The 20654-nt window shown below is 36.6% G+C and overlaps 1 protein-coding gene across 2 annotated transcripts in view; it reads left to right on the top strand.

Annotated features, from left to right (window-relative positions):
• babam2 (BRISC and BRCA1 A complex member 2) overlaps nt 1–20654 on the top strand; it is a 155451-nt gene that overhangs the window by 75234 nt on the left and 59563 nt on the right. For both annotated transcript variants that reach the window (XM_052025195.1, XM_052025196.1), the window contains exon 7: nt 15533–15642. In XM_052025195.1, coding sequence (XP_051881155.1) covers nt 15533–15642 — 110 coding nt within the window. The remainder of the gene's footprint in view (nt 1–15532; nt 15643–20654) is intronic.

The following is a 20654-nucleotide window of genomic DNA, read 5'->3' as shown; positions in this document are numbered from 1 at the left end:
ATCAAAATCCTTTACAAAAGAATCATTTGATGCTTTGTTTTATATCATGTTGACTAAACGTGCCTCAATACTGTTGCATTTATACATTATAGGTTTTCAGCATTAGTTATGAAATTTAAGAGATTAACCACTATAACATTTAGTTATCTTTCCTGTTCATAGACTTAAATTCAGAACCTAGCATGATATAAATGTTTGGCTTGAGCAGCCCAACTCACATTATTAATGCCATATATATAAATTACATCAAGATTCAGATCCATGCTCTCAGACTTCTGAACCAATTATCTCTTTCACATCCCCTTTCTGGTGGTGCTGCCATGTTCTTGATCCCTTAATTCTACCTCTCCCATTATTGTCACTTTAACATTTCTTGTTGCACTACTTCAGTCTGCACTGCTATACTTGGCATCATTCCTTTTTTTTTGTGCTTGCTGCTGTACTTATTGTTGTATTTATTATTACCATGTACTCTGTTTACTCTGAGCTTCACGTGAGCAAGGAATTTCATTGCAACCTAATGTATCTGACAATAAATCTGAATCTATATTCCCCATCACTTTAATATCTGGTTATAATTATTTTCCTAAAGGACAGCAGCATTGATTTTTATATCATCAACAAACTTCCAGATGATGCCTCAGTACCTTTTATCCTGATCGCTGTAGTAACCATTTTCCACCCAGAGCTTAATGACAGTTGCCTCTCCAATAAAGTGCAACCAGTCCTCAAATATAACCCCAGATAAATTTATTGTGTTACTTCTGGTCAAATTCTTTTTGTAAATTTGAATATGCAGGTCTACCTTTCGCCTTTTTGTAGAATTTAACCAGGTTGGTAAGAAAGCCATTTTTCTAAAAAGTCAGTTCTTCTGTTAAGGTGCTCTTAGTGTTGCCATTATAGTGGCTTCTAATAATTCATCTTAGATTTTGCAATGCTGGGGAGCCCATAATTTATTTTTTTGAGCATCAGTATGCCATGAGCTTTCCTCTAGTCCATAAAAACAATCCAAACATGAGGAAGTAAGTTGTTCACTTAGCACAGCTCCAATATCTTTGAATTGGGAATAGAACAGATATTCCTTCATGGAAGAAAAAGTCTTAAGTTTTGTCCATCAACAAAAATACAAATTTGGTTCTGGCACTTCCAGCTAAAGGATTAAGACCTTCAAAGATGAGGCAGGTGCAATAAATCCCATTATTACACTCTGCAATATTAATTATTGATGCAGTTAATACGAGTTTATAACAATAAAAGGGAGCACAATGCATAAAAGATCAATAGTATGTGATATTTCACAAAACCCAGGTCCATTTTTCAATTTAAGTGATTTGCATATAGTAGTGAACTATTATCCCAGTTTCCTTTATATGTTGCTTTTTAAACTACAAATGATGGAACATGCAGAAAATGGGCCCATAAAGTGGGTCTTGTGAAATGGAATTTCTTTTGCAGCCCATGTATTATGAAAACCAGCCCTAAAATAGGGAAACACCATGCCTGGTTTTAGATTGGAACACAATTGAGAGATGTAGAAGTGCCAATAAGAGTTTTTCAGTTTTTAACACTTTTAACTTGACAATAAAATGGACTTCACTGTTCTCAAGTCTCAACATGAGTTTTCTTAAATCCTACAGTTTCTTAGTACAGATGCATTACATTTGCTGTCAATTTTCTCCACGTATACTAAGTAAGGATTAGTTAATGTCACTGACTTTTTTGCTTACTTTAGGACTTTGAGCACAGACATATGTATATATGTCCATGGTTTATATAAACACATTATGTTGCGTGACTCGTTTGTTGCACAGCTCCCTGTTCCAGTTAGTGGGAGTGAGATTGCACTGCTGTAAACATTGAGTAAGAGCATTGGAATGTCAGTGCTATATAATAATTGCAGGTTATTGCATCATGATTGTTTTTCAGACTCTAGTCTTAGTTCTGCAAAACAAGGATTCACTGTGAACCTTGAAGCTCTTGTATGGCTGCTCTGTTTTTCCCAAGTGCTTCATTTACCAAGGCTTTAAACTGTAGAGTAAGAGGAGCATGAATTGAATGAACCAAGTAGAACTTGCGAATGTCAACCAAACCATTATAAAAGAATCCTGCAAGACATTTCTCAGTTTGCTTTGATTAAAAAATAAATTAATCTTATGCCATACCAAAAATACCATTTAATGAACATTGAAGAACAGGGAGAACAATTCCATGCCTAAAATTGGCAAGTGTGTATTCAAAAATCATACAATATTTAGAAGTGAAATAAGGAAGTTGCAAAGTCTGCAAAGGAAAGGATCAAAAGAAAATTTAATGTGTCAAAATGGAGAACAGAGATGTTATTCTTGTGATGTTATTATAGAGAGCAACAGAACATACAGTATATATGACTAGATTCTAAAACCAACTGCAAAAAAATTCTTGCACAACTCTAAACCAGCAAAAGAATTCTTGAGGTTTTCTGCTGCTCTTCAAGTCATATCTTGGTTTTATTGCATTCATCCAAATATGCAGGCAGAGTCTGTTGTATGCATCTTGCCATTAGAATTCTGCTAAAATGTCAATACAGATTATGTGCATAAATCTAAAGCTCTGATTTCGAGGTGAGAGTGGTGCAAACTGAGCTGAGTTGACACCTCAGAGTGCTTTGCGTCAAAGTCGGTATTGAAGTAACAGTGACATTAAGCCCTGTAAACTCTTTGAACCAGCATAGCTGCTCTTTGCTTTACTAGTAAACAGGATTGATCTGTTCCTAGTCATGTTTATGAAACTTACACCATCTGCAAGGAAGCATTGCTATTGTTTGTTTTCAGTGTTGGATCATAACGTGCCAGCTTGGCTCAATAGGTTTCTGAATCTCAGGTTCTAAATGTAAGCATAAAGCATTAGGCCACTTGATTGTTAATGATAGAACTTGTTTTTCAAATATGTATCTAAATCCTTATTCCAACTTCAATATTTATCATCCCCCTCCATCTTTTTAGCCAAAGTTTTTTTATAAAATAAAAATAAGATCAATGTAGAAATTGAACCCTGAACCTATTATACATTTCAATCAGTATCCCCAAAACAAAGATTATACCTCTAGCAAATGGGTTACTAAACTAATGATGTTATATCTTTCAAAAATATTATTTTCTTAGTATCAGAAATACGTGTTTATATTTGAACAAGTTCTTCAGGTTGCTTGTCTATTACTATAACTGCTAATCTAGCATATCGGCAGAGATTACATGCTTGTACTTCAGTGCACTGCACTGCATTGGCCCATTTTCACTGTACAAAACCTAAATAATATTCCCAAATATTATGTCTTCCATCAGTTTTTTTTGTCAAATCAGTTGATTGAGGGCCTTTGGGAAATTGATCACTTAGATTAAGAGATGAAAATTTTGAACGATGGTATGGATTGTAGTTTGAAAGATGATGGACAGTTAATTAATGGAGGATTGTTTAAATTTGGTAGATTGCTAGCCTTTTATATTTCATTGCAAATGTAGTTGGAACAAACTTGGATATCATTAGTCTTTTAATGGCTGTGAACTGCATTGTTCACATAAATAGATGTCAGTTGATGGTACTATCTAATATTCAGAAGGTTGTAGGTTCAAGTTTGGATGAAATATTAGAATGTTTATTTTTAAGTGATGTTAAACCAAAGTTACATCTATCTGTTTTTGATAAACATAAGAAATACAATACCAATATTTCAAGGGTTGTGAATTATTCCTGTATCTTCTCTTAACTAGCGCTACGTAATGGATTAAAGAGTCATCTTGGTAGTTGTGTCATCCTGTTGTTTGCAAATTAACTGCATTATTTACCTACGGTGCAGCAGTTGCTGCACTTGAAAAGAATGAATTATTTTAAATTCATTTTCTGGATCTCGATGCCTATTCCTGTTCTTGAGAAGATGGTGATAAGCGGACTTCTTGAATCACTGCAGAACTGTGAAAGTCACTTTGATTTAGACTTTGGAGAAGAATTTAAAGAGGATTTGGAGGGCATATGGACAAACTGAGTGAGTGGGTAGGAACATGGCAGATGAAACACGGGGAAAACTGTGAAGTTAATCACTTTAATACACGTAACATGAAAAATGGAGTACCTTTTAAAGGATGAGGGACTGGGTAGAGTTGATGTTCAAAAAGACTTGAGTGTGCTATATGCAAGTCATGGAAGACAAACATGCAGGTGCAGCATGCCATTAAGAGAGCAGATAGCATGTTGGTCTTTATTGTGGGAGGATTTGAATAAATGTGTAAGGCAGTCTTATTGCAATTGTATAGGGCTTAGTGAGACAGCACCTGGAGTATTGAGTATTATGAATGCAATACCTAAGAAAGTATGTACCTGCTGTATGGTGAATGCAGCAAAGATTCACAAGACTGCATTCAGGATTGTCAGAATTGCTGTTTGAGGATTGATTGACTACATTGGGACTGTATTCTCTAGAGTATGTATTTTAGAGAATGAGGGGAGATTGCTTCATAATGTACCAAATTATTGCAGCAGGATGCAGGAAAGATGTTTAGCCTGGACAGAGTCTAGGACCAAGCTAAAGGTTGGGCCATTTAGGACTGAAATGAGGAGAAAATTTTTCTTTCAGCAGGTTGAGAGCCTTGGAATTCTTGGAATTCTCTACTCCAGAGGGTTTTGGATACTCGTTGGGTTCATTCAAAACGCAAGTTTTTTGGACAGTAAGGATTTCAAATATTATGAAAATTGTGCTGGAAAATGGTGCTGAGGTGGAGAATTAGCCATGATCTTGATGAATGGTAGAGTAGTGTCGAGGAGCCAGATGGCTTGCTGCTGCTCCTGTAAATTTTCTTATGAAGGCACTCTCACATTGTTGTGGAGAGAGTTCTAGAACTCAAACCAGTGATGAAGAACAACCAGCAATATAGCCTTGATGGTAAAGGTCGTGGGTTTGAGAGGTGTTGTTGGAGTAGCCTAGCTGAGTATGTGCAGTGCCTTTTATAGATGGTACACACTGCAACCACTGTGCACTGATGGTGAAGAGAATGAATGTTTAATGGTTGATACAGTGCAGGCAAGTGGAGAGTATTCCATCATGCTCCTGATTTGTGTTTTGAAAATGTTGGAATGGTTTAGGAGTGACAGGAGTGAATCACTCACCTCAGAATACTAAGTCTTCAACCTGGTCTTGTAGCCATGATATTTGCGTGACAGGACCAGTTCAGTTTCCAGTCAATGGTGACCCTGGGATGTTGTTGGTGGGGGTGCTTGGTGATGGTAAAACCATTGAAAGCCAAGAGTAGGTGATTAAGTTCTCTTTTGTTGGAGGTAGTCATTGTCAGGCACTCTTGTGGCTTGAATATTACTTGCCACTTATCAGCCATGCCTGAATATTGTCTAGGTTTTGCTGCGTGCAGGCAGAGGCTACTTCATTTTCTGAGGTTGCAAATGGAATTGAACATTGTGCAATCATGAGCAAACATCCCCACTTGTGATCATATGCTGCAAGGAAGATCATTGTTAAAACACTGAAGATGATTAGACCTAGGACACTGCCCTGAGGAATGCCTTCTGTAATGTCCTGGGGCTCCATTCAGCACAACCTCCTTCCTTTGTATGAGATATGACTTCCAACTACTGGAGTGTTACATGAAATGCATTGAAATTTTTCTGAAGTATAAATGCAGTAACCTTAATTTGTGCTAGAATTCTTTATTGGCTTTAAAAATGTTTTGATGGAACAAATTTATAGCAACAGGGCAACAGAACTGCATAATTTGGATTGAGGTTTTATGATGCATTTAAGTTGTACAGTTTATTGATATTGCACTTACAAAAGGATCCAATTTCCTCCTTGCTACTCAGATCAAAAAAATGCTTCACCATTAAACAAGGTAGAAATAAATTTGATATTATAGTTTGCAATTAGTGTAGCAGGAAGGCAGTTTAATGTGGATTTAGCATGTTAGTGCACTTGGCCTATTGCCAAATAGTGACATTGGCCTGTTCATAACACAGGCTTTGAGGTGAATGAGTTCATGAGAGATTCTGAATAATCCAATCATTGAGTACTGGAACTTTTATTCCACACCCATGTTAAATACAAGTAATAAAGGGAGATAAGTATGTTGGCTCTTATTTCTGGAATGAAAAGAAACAAACCTGCCAGAGATGTATTACTGTTTTGAAAGCATTTATAATTAATAACTTGCATACACATGAAGGAGAACATTCAAATTGGCAAGAATGGTAACGAGGACCTTTGTACAAAGTTTTGCAGTAGGTGAGCCAAAAAATATTAAGCAGAAGTGATGAACTAATTAAGAGATTGATTCACTAATGAAAGGACATGACCCTTATTTATCCCCTATTTGGTTTAAAGTATATCTAATATTTTGAACTCCATATATGCATTTGTATGTGAAAATGTGTTTCCACATGGAAATCGCAATAGGAGCTTTTTTGGCAATTTAATTTTTTCCATTGTGTTCAATGCTGTATATTTAGCCAGTGGAATATTGTAAATACTAACACCACTGAAATGCTTTTAAATGTGGGCATACACTGTACTTGGGATTATCCCTCATAAAGTTGTTGCTTCAATAAATGAAATTGCTTTATGACAACATTTTAGAGGCACTGTCACGACATGTTGTTCCAGTGCGTAACAGCAGATACATGGGGAAAGTTAAAAGAAGGATTAACTGCACTGTAAAGTGAATTCTTTGTTCTTTTTTGGATCTGTGCTGAGCTGGCTACAATATGGGGAGACAAAAAACCTTGTCACAGTCCTCCTTTTGATTATTATCTGGCAATGCCCAGTAAAAGCACTAGGGTTCAACAAATCAGGGCGGCCTTGGCTTGCTATTTTAACTCACGCCCACAGATAAATAATGTGATTTAGGCTTGCACCTTAGAAGCTTGAGGTAGCAATGGATATACTGTTGAACATTAAGGAGAGTTTATTAGAGATGGTCATTTTCTGGCTCCTACATGGTACAAGTGCTGATTGCATCCATTGGCATGAATGCTCTCAAAAAATTTTTTTGCAATTACTGAAAACCTAAAATAAAAGCAGAAATTGGTGGAAACATCAGCAGGTCAGGCAGCTTCTTGGAAAGAAACAAAATTAACATTTCAGGTCTGGGACCTTTCGTTTAAACTGGGAAAGAGAAAACAAGTTAGTTTTCAGTAGCAGATAGATGGGTAGAACAAAAGGGAAGACCAAATGAGTCTTCTCATTTCTGCTACTGAAAATATCTTGTTTTCTCTTTCCCAGTTCTGATGAAGGGTCTTGGACCTGAAGCATTTATTCTTTGTCTTTCCACAATGCTGCCTGACCTGTTTTTATATTGTCTTGCTGCATATGGGGACAGACCTTTTTTTGTTATCTGGAAAACTGAGGATTTAACTGACCAGTGTGCATTTATCAGGGTTCATCCATGTTTCTGGCCTTGATGATGGAGGAAGGCCATTGATGAAACAGCTGAAGATGATTGGCCCTAGGATGCTGTCCTGAGGAACTCTTGCAATACTGTTCTCTGGTTGACCTGTCTTCAAATGCTGTCTTGGAGAGTCATTCTATTAGTTTTCCTATTCATTTGCAGTACTGCACATTAGCCTTTGGAGAACTCATGTAGTAGGAAGCTGGGCTATAGGATAAATTCCAATGCTGCAACACTATTGGAAGAACCTGGCTATTGGTGTGGAGCACATCAGGGCTAGGCTCTGAAAGCTAAATATCAGCAGTACTTAAGTGAAGAGAAATTAAGCTGTGCACCTTGTGGAAAAGATATGGTCAACTTGTATCTGACCTTCATTAGACCACATTTGGAATGCCGTGTGCATGGTAAATGGATTGCAGAAACAAAGATTTTGCAGAAATAAAATTTATAAATTTTTTCCCTTTCTCCTTTTATTAGGTCACCTAGCATGAACAACCTAGGTCTCTTCTCTAGAAAAAGCAATGTTTAGAAGTGACCTCATAGAGGTCTTCAAAGTTTAGAAGCACAATTTCTATTTGTATTGAAGAGGAAAAATTGATATTACTGTAAAACAATCACCAAAACATCATCAGTTAATAAAAGCATTGGATGTGCACATTTATAGGCAATTTTGTGCATTTGGATAAATATAATGGGCTTAAAGATGAGCCAAAAATGAATTGTTTGGTCTCCAGACATGCACATGTGCAAGCTCATCTACGTTCTGCAACTCGATTAAATTTAGAATGACGTTGGTTCTGGGGTTGGGGTGATGTATGTTGAACTATTTCCATTTTGTCCTGTAAATTAGCTCCATTACAGCAGGAGGTCTGTTGGAAGTGAGGTGCAGCATTGTAACAAGAAGAACTGATAAAATTGTTGAGGGATAGACTCGGCATTGAGTGATACCAGTCTGCACTGAGATGCAGTCTGTTGTGGATCCACTGTTTGCATGCAATCATGTACAAGACACAAGAAAAGGTAGCAGCTGAACATTGCACTCAAACTTGTTTCCATATAGAGCTATGAGGGCAAATTTCTGCCCTAAATTTTATCAATGCACTCTCTGGCTGCAAGCTGTCAGCTAAAATTAATTTTGGTATTGCTTCATAGCTTAAATGTTGCACATTCACATTCCATGGTTATCTCAACTGAGTTCTGGATGCAGTTCCTTTGCAATGGGCAGCCTTTCCAATGGCAAACATGGGGATGAAAAACGTAATAAGGCTTATTTCACCTTTCTGTTGTACCAGCTCTAGAAATCACATTTCTGGCATTAGTTTTACTCTTTTGATCAAATTCTGGGAAGTTGTTCTATGAGTTGAGTTGTTGAGTTGTTCTATGAATATTGCAGAGAATGGAGGGATATGGATCACATGCAGGCAGAAGAGATTTGATTTAATTTGGCATTGTGTTCGGCACCGATATCGTGGGCCAAAGGGCCTGTTCCTGTGCCATACTGTTCTATGTTCTATGAAAAATATTGGGAAAATACCTTGGGAGATGGAAAACTGAGTACCACTTTATTAGTCTTCACACAAGAATATATATTAAAAAAGGGACCACAATTAATGTTTCTCTTGTACAGTAATGTGCCCAGAAACTCAATGTATCTTATGAAAGCATATTCTGAGACTTTCCTGTTTTTAAATGCCCCAAGGTACTTGCCGCCAGCTTCAATATTCTTGATTGTCAGTTGACCCAATTTTTTTTTCAGCACATATCTTAAGAACCCTGAGTATAATTTCTCTGCTACCTATTTTTATTTCCAAGTTGCTTAATTCAAATAATCAATTTTTCCCTGCGGAAAAAATAACTTGGACTTATCAAGTGTAATACGAAGGACTGACAGGTATATTTGGATCTACTGCATTTCAAAATGTACCAAGAGGTCCCACATACCATTTACTCCTAGTCTTGCTTACTTATGAGCTTGGGTCAAATATAGTCAAAATAATTGACCTTATTTTTTCAGTGGAAAGCCTGTTTGCTTGGTCCATCCAAAGGTCCAAGTCAAGATCTCATCGCAGGTAAAATAGCCTGGAATGTAAAACTAGAACATCTAATTGATGATCTCTCCTGAAATCTATCCAATCACAGACCTTTCCTATTGTTTTATCCTCCTCCCCCTTTGCCTGCATCTGAAACCTTGCCTAGCCTATTTCTGGTAAAAGGTCAGTAATCTGAAACATCAGTGCTGTTTCCCTCTCCAACAATGTTACTGATCTGCTGAGTATTTTCAGTATAGAATTCCAGCACCCACACTACTTTGTTTCTGTTTTGATGGGCAGTCATTGTGGTGCAAAGCACTGTTGACAACTAAACAGCAATGCCTTATCCTGAACCTAGTACTGATCTGGGGGACTCCTATGCTCACTTGCCATGTAACACAGCGGTAGATGGTCAAGATTCTTTTTCCCAGGTGGAAATGTCAAATACTAAAGGGCATAGATTTAAGATGAGAGAGGGAAAGTTTAAGGGAGATTTATGAGGCAAGTTTTTTTTATATACAGAGTGGTAGGTGCCTGGAACACACTGCCAGGGGAAATGGTGGAAGCAGATAAGATAGCAACATTCAAAAGGCATTTAGACAGATGCATGAACAGGCAGGGGATGGAGGGATATAGACCACGTGCTGGTAGATATGCAGTTTAAATTGGTCGGCACAGATACAGTGGGCTGAAGGACCTGTTCTTGTACTGTACTGCTCTGTGTTAGAAGATGCAGCAGATTCTCTGTCCTTCTTATGTTATTGTACTTACTGTTTTATAAAGGATGATAAACAGTGGAAGAAATCAAAACACAATATGCTGGAAACAGTCAGCAGGCCAGGCAGTATTAGAAAGAAAAACTGATTAATGATTCTGATTGAGGACTTTAAGTCAGAACTGGGAAAGTGGGAAAACAAGTTACAGAGGGAGTAACTAATGCTTACAGCACTGATGTTTACAACCGATTAATGGGGGCAGTTAGAGAGAGCCAGACAGAGAGAAAACAAAGGAATATGTTGAAGCTGTAAGATGCAGGTCAGACCTGTTGCTGAAACCAAAAGGAAAATGAAAATCAAAAAAGCTGCAGGTGCTGAAAATTTGAAATAAAAACAGGAAGTGTTTGAAACACAGTGGGTCAGGCAATATTTATAGGAAGAGGAAGAGTTAATACTTTAGGTCCAAGATCCTTTGTCAGAACTGGGAAAGGAAGAAAACAAGTTAGTTTTCAGTAGCAGAGAAACTGGGAGAGGGATGGGTAGAACAAAGATAGGATGAGACCAAATGAATTAATGTGGCAGTTATTGTTTTTACCTGTACTATATCAATGCACTCTGTACTGACTGAATGTAACTGCACTGCGTAATGTACGATCGGTTTGTCAGACAAGCTTTTCACTGTACCTCAGTACAAGTGACAATAATATACCAATACCAAATTATGCTTCATTATCTGTGTTACGTGTTTCTAATAACAAGGCTGTGGGACATGCCCAGCCATGTCTATCTGTATCAGAACTAGCCATTTCTACCAGTCATCCCTGCTTGACTTTGGCTCAGTTTTTCTTTTTCTGTTAGTATAGTTTGGTCTGCTGGGCATGTCCCACAGCCCTGCTACCGGCAATATATAACACAGACAAAGAAGCATAATTTGATTTTAACTGCCATATTAACTCATTAGCTCTCAACCTGCCAGCGATATTCCCTTTGTTCTAACCATCCCTCCCCCATTTTCTCTGCTACTGAAAACTGGCTTGTTTTCTCTCTTTCACTGTTAGTTCTGTTCTTTCTTCTCGGATGCTAACTGACCCACCGAAAGGAAAATGCTGGCAGTGTCCAGAAGATCAGGTAGAGCCCGTGGCTGCTGGTTAATGTGCTGCTTTTTTGATGACAAATCAGTAATGCATAGCAATGTGATCTTAAAGTATTTACCAGCTCACCACCTGCACTGGATGACCTGCTGCAGACATATTTTACAGATTTAATGTTGGTCATTGCACCATTAATTGAATGCACAAGTATTTATTTGGAGTGCCTCTTGCCATGGATCCCTTCGGTGATCAAGGAAATATTTCCTTTGGCACTTCATGCAATATCATCTTTGCATTTGGGTATAATGATATACAGTTCTAACATGTACCTATAGCACAAGAAAGAACTACACTCATTCAGTTGCAACTTTGCATTTTGTTGTGATCCTCCCAACTATAAGTCAGTGTATTCCACAATCTTAAGTGTTGCAGTGGTGTCTTTGAAAGAAATTAAGTCTTTCTAATTAATGAAATAAATATTTAATTTAATAAAAAAACCAAATCCCCTTTGGTTATGTAAAGTAAATGCATAGGTCATATAAAGGTGGCAAATAACAAGTTTTAATGCCTAATGTGCAGACAAAAAACTTTTAAATTTGATGTGATCTAGAAAGGAGAATACAGAAAATTGGATCCAGATTAGCAAAGGTGACTGCCAAGAAGAATAAACAGTTATTATGAATCTTTATAATAAAAATATTTTGATCATTATTTAAATTATTTACAATATTGGCAAAATCATTGGAATTACAAAGTTTTTATGACTGCTTTTTAATTCTAGTCTCAGTTTGTTTCTGTGTGCATGTTATTTAAATTTACGGTTCAATTGCTTAGTGCTTATGTAGGTGATAAGTATTGTGAAGGGTTAATAACTCAACAGTGATTACAATAGTTAACTTTTCTTTGCCCTGCTCATTTATTGATCCAAGTTCAAGCAGCTGCTCTGAAACTGGTAGAAACCTGTCCTTAATCTCAACCTATGATTTAATTTATGGGTGTAGATTTATAATCAGGGTGTTCCAGCTTTTCTGAACTGTGTGTTATCCTGATTTAGATAGTCTGACAGCTTCTGAAGTTAAACCAAAAATATTTCAGTTGCCACAGCTTTGTAAAAACATTAACATGTTAGCAATATGCCAGAATAGAACTGTTTGGTGTAACCAGAGTATTCAATTAATTCTGGAATAGTATCCAGGACTGGAAAATATGAAGACATCTAAATTTAATTTCTTTCAACACTGGTAGTTGAACATTGAAAGTAAAAGCTCAGAACACAGTATTACAGAGAGGAAGGAAGATAAATTTAAAAGGCCTTGTCATTGGACCCAGAAAATGGATGATTGGGGCTATTTGACCCACTGGTTGTTGATTCCACAGAATCCTATGACTTCCCCATCTCAATATCCTGCCTCCAATATTTTTGGGCCTGTTGGATTTCATTAAAACACAAGAAATACGTTTTCTTGAAACTAGTGCACGTGCACATGTATTTATCTCCTCTCAATAATTAGTGTATTTTTAACATCCATATGAAACAAATATCTGCAATTAATTCAGAAAGTGCTGCAAATGCAGGAAAGTAGTATTTAACATTTCAAGTTGATGACCATTGTCATACATAATTGAGGAAATTTTTAACTTGCCTTGACGGATGCTTAATGATCAGAAAGTGTTTACAGCATTTCCTGTTTTAATTTCCAATATTACTTAAAGAACATAAAAAATTGCAGGGATATGGAGAAAGAATGGGGTAAGTTGAATATTTCTCCCAGAAAGCCAGTATAGTCATTGGTAGGCTGAATAGCTGAATTTTGTGCTATATTTTGTTTTGTTGCTACTCTCTGCAGTATGTTGCTTTTTGACTTGTGACCTGATGCAAAAGTTTTTTTTTACTTAATGCCAAAATCTTATAGCTTTGATAAACATAGTCCATGTGCTTAATTTCCTTGCTGAATGAAAGGATGTGAAAATCAGATATGCTGTTTCTGTATTACTCTTTTCTGTATATAACTAGAGATTTAATTAGGATGTTTATTTATTGAAAACAAATGTACATATATCAACTAACCAGCAATTATACATAAACCAGACAGGTTTTGTGGTATAGATACAAAAACAGATATTTCCGGAAGCACTCAGTAGGTCTGGCAGCATATGTGAGGAGAGAAAACATATTTTGGGTCAAGAACTTTTTATCAGAACTGGAAAGGTCCGAGTTTAAAGTTGCATTGAAGAGAGAGCAGCAGGAACAGAGAGAATGTCTGTGATAGAATGCAAATAAAAGTCACAATTAATTTAAATATCAGCAGTCAGAAACAGGGCAAAGGGAAACAAATTGAAACTGAAATATGCAGTCTGGAAAGGGGAAAAAAAGCTGGTACATAAAATTGTTAAATTTAATATCAAGTCCAAGGAGCCAGATGGAAGATGAGGTGCTGTTCCTCGAGCTTACACCGGCATTGTCGGAGGCCAAAAAATAGATTAGGATGGGAGCGCAATAAAGAATTCAAGTGACAGGAAGTGGAAGCATCGGGTACCCCTTGTGGGCCAAATGAAAAGTATTCTGCAAATTGGTCACCTAATTTGTGTTTGATTTCTTAAGTATGTCCACAGTATGGGCAGTGAATACAGTATAATAAATTGGAAGAGTGCAAATGAATTGGTGCTTCACTTTTCTAGTTCTCATGAAGGGCTAAGTTTTATCGACTTGATTTCTCTCTCCACAGCTGTTGCTTGATCTGCTGAGTTCTTCCAGCACTTTCTAATTTTGTTTTGGATTTCCAACATCTGCAGTATTGTATTAAACTTAGTGCTATAGATGGTGGGCTTTGGTCAGTAAAGTTTTATGTTACAGATAACATATTACTGCAGCATTCATCATAAACGTGTGTGAGTAAGCACTCATCACCCTTGACTGTTTTGATGTAGTTTACCATAAACTGGGTGATCAGGAAGGGGAACTCCCCTTGCCATCCCCACCTCCACCTACCCACCTCTCTGCACTTCAACCTTTTAGAGTCATAGGGTAATACAACATGGAAACAGGCCATTCAGCCCAACTCGTCCATGCTGACTATGGTGCCCACCAAGATAGCCCCGTTTGCCCGCATTTGGCCCACATCCATTTTATGAATATTCCTTTAATATTATACAAAGCAGAAATTATTTAGAACATTTGCGATAATGTCACAATTACAATATGGTTCGCTGGTTGATTTTTTTTTACTTTAACCAGCATTTTTAGAGATTAGACACTACAGCATAAACATGGGCCTGATTGCTAAGACTTTTATAATTTCTTTAGGGATAAGTGCAAGCATCAAATGGGAGGCAAAGTATAAAGGATTTCTGAAAACAGTGGTTGCCATTTTCCACTGTAAGTTATGGTATGATGAAGTAATTCAAAGTAATTTAAATATTGATTAGATCCAGGTATCCAATTTCATGAGTTGGACTCCAGTTAATTTTGTTCTTATGAAAGATCATCAACCTGAAGTATTAACTCTTTTTCCCTCCAGTGGTGTTTTTTTTTGCTTTTCAGAATAAGATAGTGTCCTTGATTACGAGTAAGGTTATCTATATTAATTATGTAATAAAACAGTAAAATACCGTACTTCCTGGAAACCTAAAATAAAGCAAAAAATGTTGGAAATACACTGGCAGCATCTGTGACAAGGGAAACGGTTAAAGTTGATGAAACTAGAAAATTTTACAGATATAACATAGCTTGGAAAGTTGAGAGAGGAAAATAAAACGGGAGGTGAACGTAAGTTGGAAAGCAAAAAAAATTAAATGACAAAAGGCAAAAGTGGACAGTAATTGAGCAATTTAAAAAAAAATCACAAAATGCATCTGGAGAAGGTGTGAATAGAAGTAGCAGAATCATTGTATGAAATTGTTGAGTCAGTGGTGAGACATTTCAGCACTTTTACCACTTTCCAGATGACACTGAATTCAGCACTTAGAGATAATGATTCTGCTACAGATAGGCAAAAGTTTTGATTGAGAGTTTGTGTTAATGCGAAGCAAATGGGGGACGCTTGCGGAATATGAAGGCCCACAGTGGCTTACAAGAGTGGAAGTGATTTGGAAGTCAGCAAGCATCCTTGAGGGTTCAAAGGGGAGGGAAAAGTATGTTCTCTTGGCTAATTTGCCCTGTTGAATCACAAAGACACGTGAAAAACATGTGTTAAGGAATAATTGCAAGACATTGCAACAAGTAATGAAACAACAGATCTGGTATTGACCAATAATTCTTTTTCTCTTTCTCGTAGGATACAATAGTAGACCCAGGAGAAGATGTCGCTCTTCTGTCTGTCAGTTTTGAGGATGCTGAAGCTACTCAAGTGTTTCCTAAACTGTACCTCTCTCCAAGAATTGAACAGTAAGTTTAATATTTTTCTGTATCCCCAGCTGAAAGACCAAAAAACTCTCAAATTCTATAGAATTTTACTATTTTACTTGGATCTTTCTTCTGCTTTTTGAAGTAGAAATTTGTATTAAGAGTACCAGTCATCAGATGCAAACTTGTCTTTCAGTAGATTGCCTTAGCATATTATTTTTATTTTAACCCAAATAATTCCACATTTTACTGTCTTGTAAAAGAGGTCTTCAGTGTCAAATGTGGGATTTATTTCTTGAGGTCTTGTAACCTAAGGAGCCAACCTCAAACTACACTCCTTCAACCAAACCTGTCAGATGCTTTTATTTGTGATTGACAAGATGCAAGTAGAGAGGTTTTGAGACATGGCAAGGTCAAAAGGATGACAGTGAGGATGATTGTCGTTGGCATTCTGTCAGAATGGCAAGAAGCAACTAGCTAGTTCCCCAGGGATGTGCAGAAATAAAATCTTTGTTGTTCATGTTGCATTTCATTGATCTGGAAAGGATTTTGAAGGTAAGAAGTCAGAATTTGGAGATGATATTAAGATAGGGGAAGAGATTTACAGGCAGTCAAGAGCAAAGACGAGCAGGTGCAGAATGATCTAGATAGGACATTAGGCCATGTGGCAGGTTAAATTTTGGGTCAACGAGTCGGAGGTAATGAGACTCGAGAAGCAGAATAAACTTTAGAATATAAACTGAATGGTGTCATTTCAACATTGAACAGCACAGGAGAGAAAGGTTTGTGATATTGTTGGACAGATGTTTGAAACTGCAAAGAGTATGGGAATGTTAAAGAACAAACAACAGGTTCAAAGTTTATACAGGGTATTTATTGTAGGTTCATCTTCATCTGGAACAATGCTTATTTTTGTTCATTATATGACAAGGAAAGTATGATGATATCAGCAAATATGCTGTAAAATGTTGCTTCTGAGATGTGACACCAGGCAAACTGCAAGGAAATCTAGAAAGACTGAGTTATTTTCCATATGTAGTCAAATAGGTAGCTTATTGAGATATTCACGATTCTTGTGGTATCTTCAATTTGTTTGTACTTTGAGAATATTCACTATGGTTTTAAAAATCACAATATAAAACACATTAAAGCAAAAATTATCACAGATCCTGGTGATGGGGGGGGGGAGGGGAGAGTGAGGAAAGAAAGGAACAAAGCAGAAAGTAGAGCTACAAAAGGCGAAAGTGAAGAAAAACCTACAGGGAATATAAAAATGCAGTGTTTTACCATTATATGTGAAAAGGAAGCAGTCATCATCAAAGTATGTCCCCTTGATAACTGATAAGGTGATTCTGTGAGTGAAAATAAGGAAACAATGTATACTTTGTACTTTACGGTATTATTTGTAGTGGAGAAAGAGGATTGCCTGCTAGGTACTCCAAAGAAATCATGCTGGTAGGGTAAAGAAGATATTAACAGGGAAGAAAATTGTGACTTTAAAGAATGACAAATCCCCAGGACCACATGATTTTCATCCAAGAATTTAAAGGAAACAGGTTAAAGCATTGAAAATGCCTTAGCAATAATTTCTCAATCTTCCCTCAGGTTAAGAGATGATTTCTATTTTCACCTATTATAAGAGATAGGGATTATTTCTGTTGGCCAAGGAGCCTAGGGTGAAGAAGGATATTCCAAAATTGGAGCCAGATCTACTGGAAGTGAATTTAAGAAGTGTTTCTACATAGAAATGCAGGTAGAAGTTTGGAACACCTTCTCAATGACACTTGGTGCTAGGTCAGATGTTAATTTTAAATCTGAGGCTGATAGAGTTTTGTTTATAAAAAGTACTGTTTTATATGGGTCAAAGATCTTCCATGATCTTACTAACCATCTACGTAGTTTTGGTTTTGAAGATGACTACTTGAAATTTTGATGCACACATGTAGAATATAAATGACCCTGCTGTATTAAGTGCTCCTCAGATGCATAAGGTAATGAGATCAAAGTATTATCAGCTGGTTTAAACATTTACCTTGGTTAATGATCACAAGTATTAGTATTTATCAAAACGTTTCAAAATAGAGGGCATAGTAAGGACATTTCCTTCCTGCTCAGAATTTTGTTTTTTGAACAGTTGCCATTTTATGCCATAAAATTGCTTAATATATCACAGTCTGTTTTTTTTTGAGTACTGCTACTCTGCCAGGCACTTGGTAGGTTGTTAGTATTTTACATTATGTTACAAATCAATAAAATACTAAGCTGTTTTATTATTTGTGTTCAACCTGTAGGATAGATTAAGATTTTCTAAATATCAATGGAGGGGGTATATCCAAATCTTTTGGAAATAAGGAATGGGTTTGCAGTTTCTAAATAAAAGGCTTAGTCAAACATCATACTACTTGCTTTGGTTAAATTCACAGATAAACCACACTGTAGTGCCTGTTGTGTACGTTAAATTGTGAATTGTTGATGGTTTACTTTTTGAACAGCATTACTTGACTGTGGTGGAATTGGGTAGGTCATGGATGATTGGGAACCAAAGCCTGTAAAGCAATGTTGAAAATACATTAAGTCTTGTGCTGATTATTTCCTTGGTTTCGGGATGTCATCTGAATCACTGAATTCTGTCTGAGCTTTAACTCTCCCCTCCCAATGAATTTTATAAACTGTTGCACAAATATCTAGAACTGGTTATTGAAGTGATTTGTAATGGTCTTTGCTGCAGTGAGTTTTGGGAATGAGAATTGTGGTTAGCTTAACCAAAAAAATATGCATGGCTTTTCTAATATTATCTATCTGTTCTGACTCCCAAAAATACATGTAAATACCTTTGAATTAATATGGAAGATCATTGAGTTCTGGGTAGGTCATGTGGGCAGCTCACTGCCCTTACCAGAAATAAATGGGCAGCATGCTTTCAATCCTTTCATAAAGATTTAAATTGATCAAAACATTGTGTTCTGCACAGAACTTAAAATAGATTTTAATCAATAAAATGACTTGCATTGATGCAATAAAAGCGTCAGAAATGTTTTTATAAAATGATTTGACCGAATATGGCAAGGTAATTTGTTCAGTTGTGTAAGCAATGCTGAATTTTCATTCATTTATCCATTTATTCATTTAGTTTCTGTTTATAAAAAAAGGGTCATCATTGTCATCCACTGGGTGAGAAGGTAGGAGTAAGAGTCACTGCGAACACTGACATTTTAAGAAACTTTGCATCCTAACCGAGGCTTTGTACTTTGTTTTGAGAGAGCTTTTGAATTCTGTTTCTGTCAGTGGATTATGATTTTTCACCTGCCATTTTGCAAAAAAGGAATTTTTAAAATTTATTTTGTTAGCACATAGTCTTTAAATCACTGAAACTATTTTGCTTTCTAATCAGCAATTTTTTTTACTTTTATTGATTTTTAAGTTGTACTTAAGATGAATAAATTACAATTATATCTTTGAGAGCAAAATACTAGAAACAAGTCAAGCAGCAACAGTGGAAAGATACAGACTTAATGAATCAGATTGATTTTTTTTATTTTCATGTTTGTGAGATAGATTTTCTTAAAGATACTGGTTACAGGGATTACATAAATACTGGGGCCAGTTGAACAGATTCAATATGTAGAATTTTAAAACCTTCAGTTCTTTTCCGTACAGTCAGAATAAGGGTAGAGTTACTCCAGAGTTTGAAGGGAAATTAATGACATCAAGAATTTTTTTTCTCAGAAGACCCAAAATTTAATTGGCCTCCCTTTAATCACTTTTGAAATATAAAAAAAACTATAGATGCTAGAAAACTAACATAAAAATAGAAATTGCTGAAAATACTCAGCGGGTCAGGCTGCACCTGTGAGAAGAGAAACAAGATTCAACGTTTCAGGTCTGAACTGAAAAGGAGACAAAAGTTTGTAAAGCTGCAGAGTGGGTTGGGGAGGGGAATGTCTGAGATAGGGTAAACCAGGGTGACCATGGGGATAAGCTGTAAATAAGGTCATAGTATGTTCTCACCCTTGAACGGCTCCCACTCACTCATTGACAAGATAACCTTCGTCTGTTAATTCACCAAGAAAGGGATCCTTGAGAAAGATGATAATAACTTTAGAAGGGATGGGAAGTGTATGTAAATATAAAACTGGCATAACAGTGGGTTAATCAAAAAATAAAATTAAAATGTTTCAAAGATTTTAAGAAAATAAAATCATAATATTGTGATAGAGACAGTCTCTAAACCTCAGATGAAACTTATCACCTACACAAAACCCGTGCAAATGTTTGTGTAATGAAAACTGCACAATATCACATTGCAGTTGGAGCTTTTAAAGCATCAGTTCCCAACAGGAACCAGTAGTAGTGAAAGGTTTTGGGGAACCTAATGGTTTTGGAGAGCCTAATGTTAAGATTATCAGAATGGAGAGCAGGACGGCCACCCTCCTTCTCCAGCTCTCAATAAGATATCAGAATCAGGTTTATTACCACTGACTTGTATGACATGAAATTTCTTGGTGGTAATAAGCCTGATCATGGTGGCAAAGTTGGATACTCAGGGAGAGAAACTGTGCTATCAGGCCCCTTTCTGAAATAAAATAGAAAGCCTCACCTGTAAAATGCTGAGAGATCTGGTCCATTGACAAATTAATCCATATCCTTCATTGAATTCTCCAACAAAGGTGCACAGGTTTGCCAAGTTGACAGCTCAAGATGGCCTACTTCCTTCATTTAGGGCCTGCCTTCTTAGTGCTTTGTAGCTATCCAGGTATTTGTATAGCTCAAATTTTCCAGCAGTGAAGACAGATATATGTTTCACAGCAATTAAAAATTCAGCTTTTCACCCACTGTCTATTATGTGGCAGCAGCAGGCACATGGAGACATGCAGTTCATACTTGCATTACACACCATGCCTGCTGCAAAGGTTACTTGTTTCACAACTGAATTCACATGTTTATTCAGTCATGCAGCAAGTAAAAAAAAGTGCAATGCAACACATTTTTGCACCTTTTTCTCCCCCATCTGCTGGTTCTATCACTATCTCAGAAATTAAATAAAATGATTAAAC

The sequence above is a fragment of the Pristis pectinata genome, chromosome 10, assembly GCF_009764475.1.
Source record: "Pristis pectinata isolate sPriPec2 chromosome 10, sPriPec2.1.pri, whole genome shotgun sequence".
Taxonomy (NCBI): Eukaryota; Metazoa; Chordata; class Chondrichthyes; order Rhinopristiformes; family Pristidae; genus Pristis; species Pristis pectinata.
This window is presented reverse-complemented; position numbering and strand designations above follow the sequence as displayed.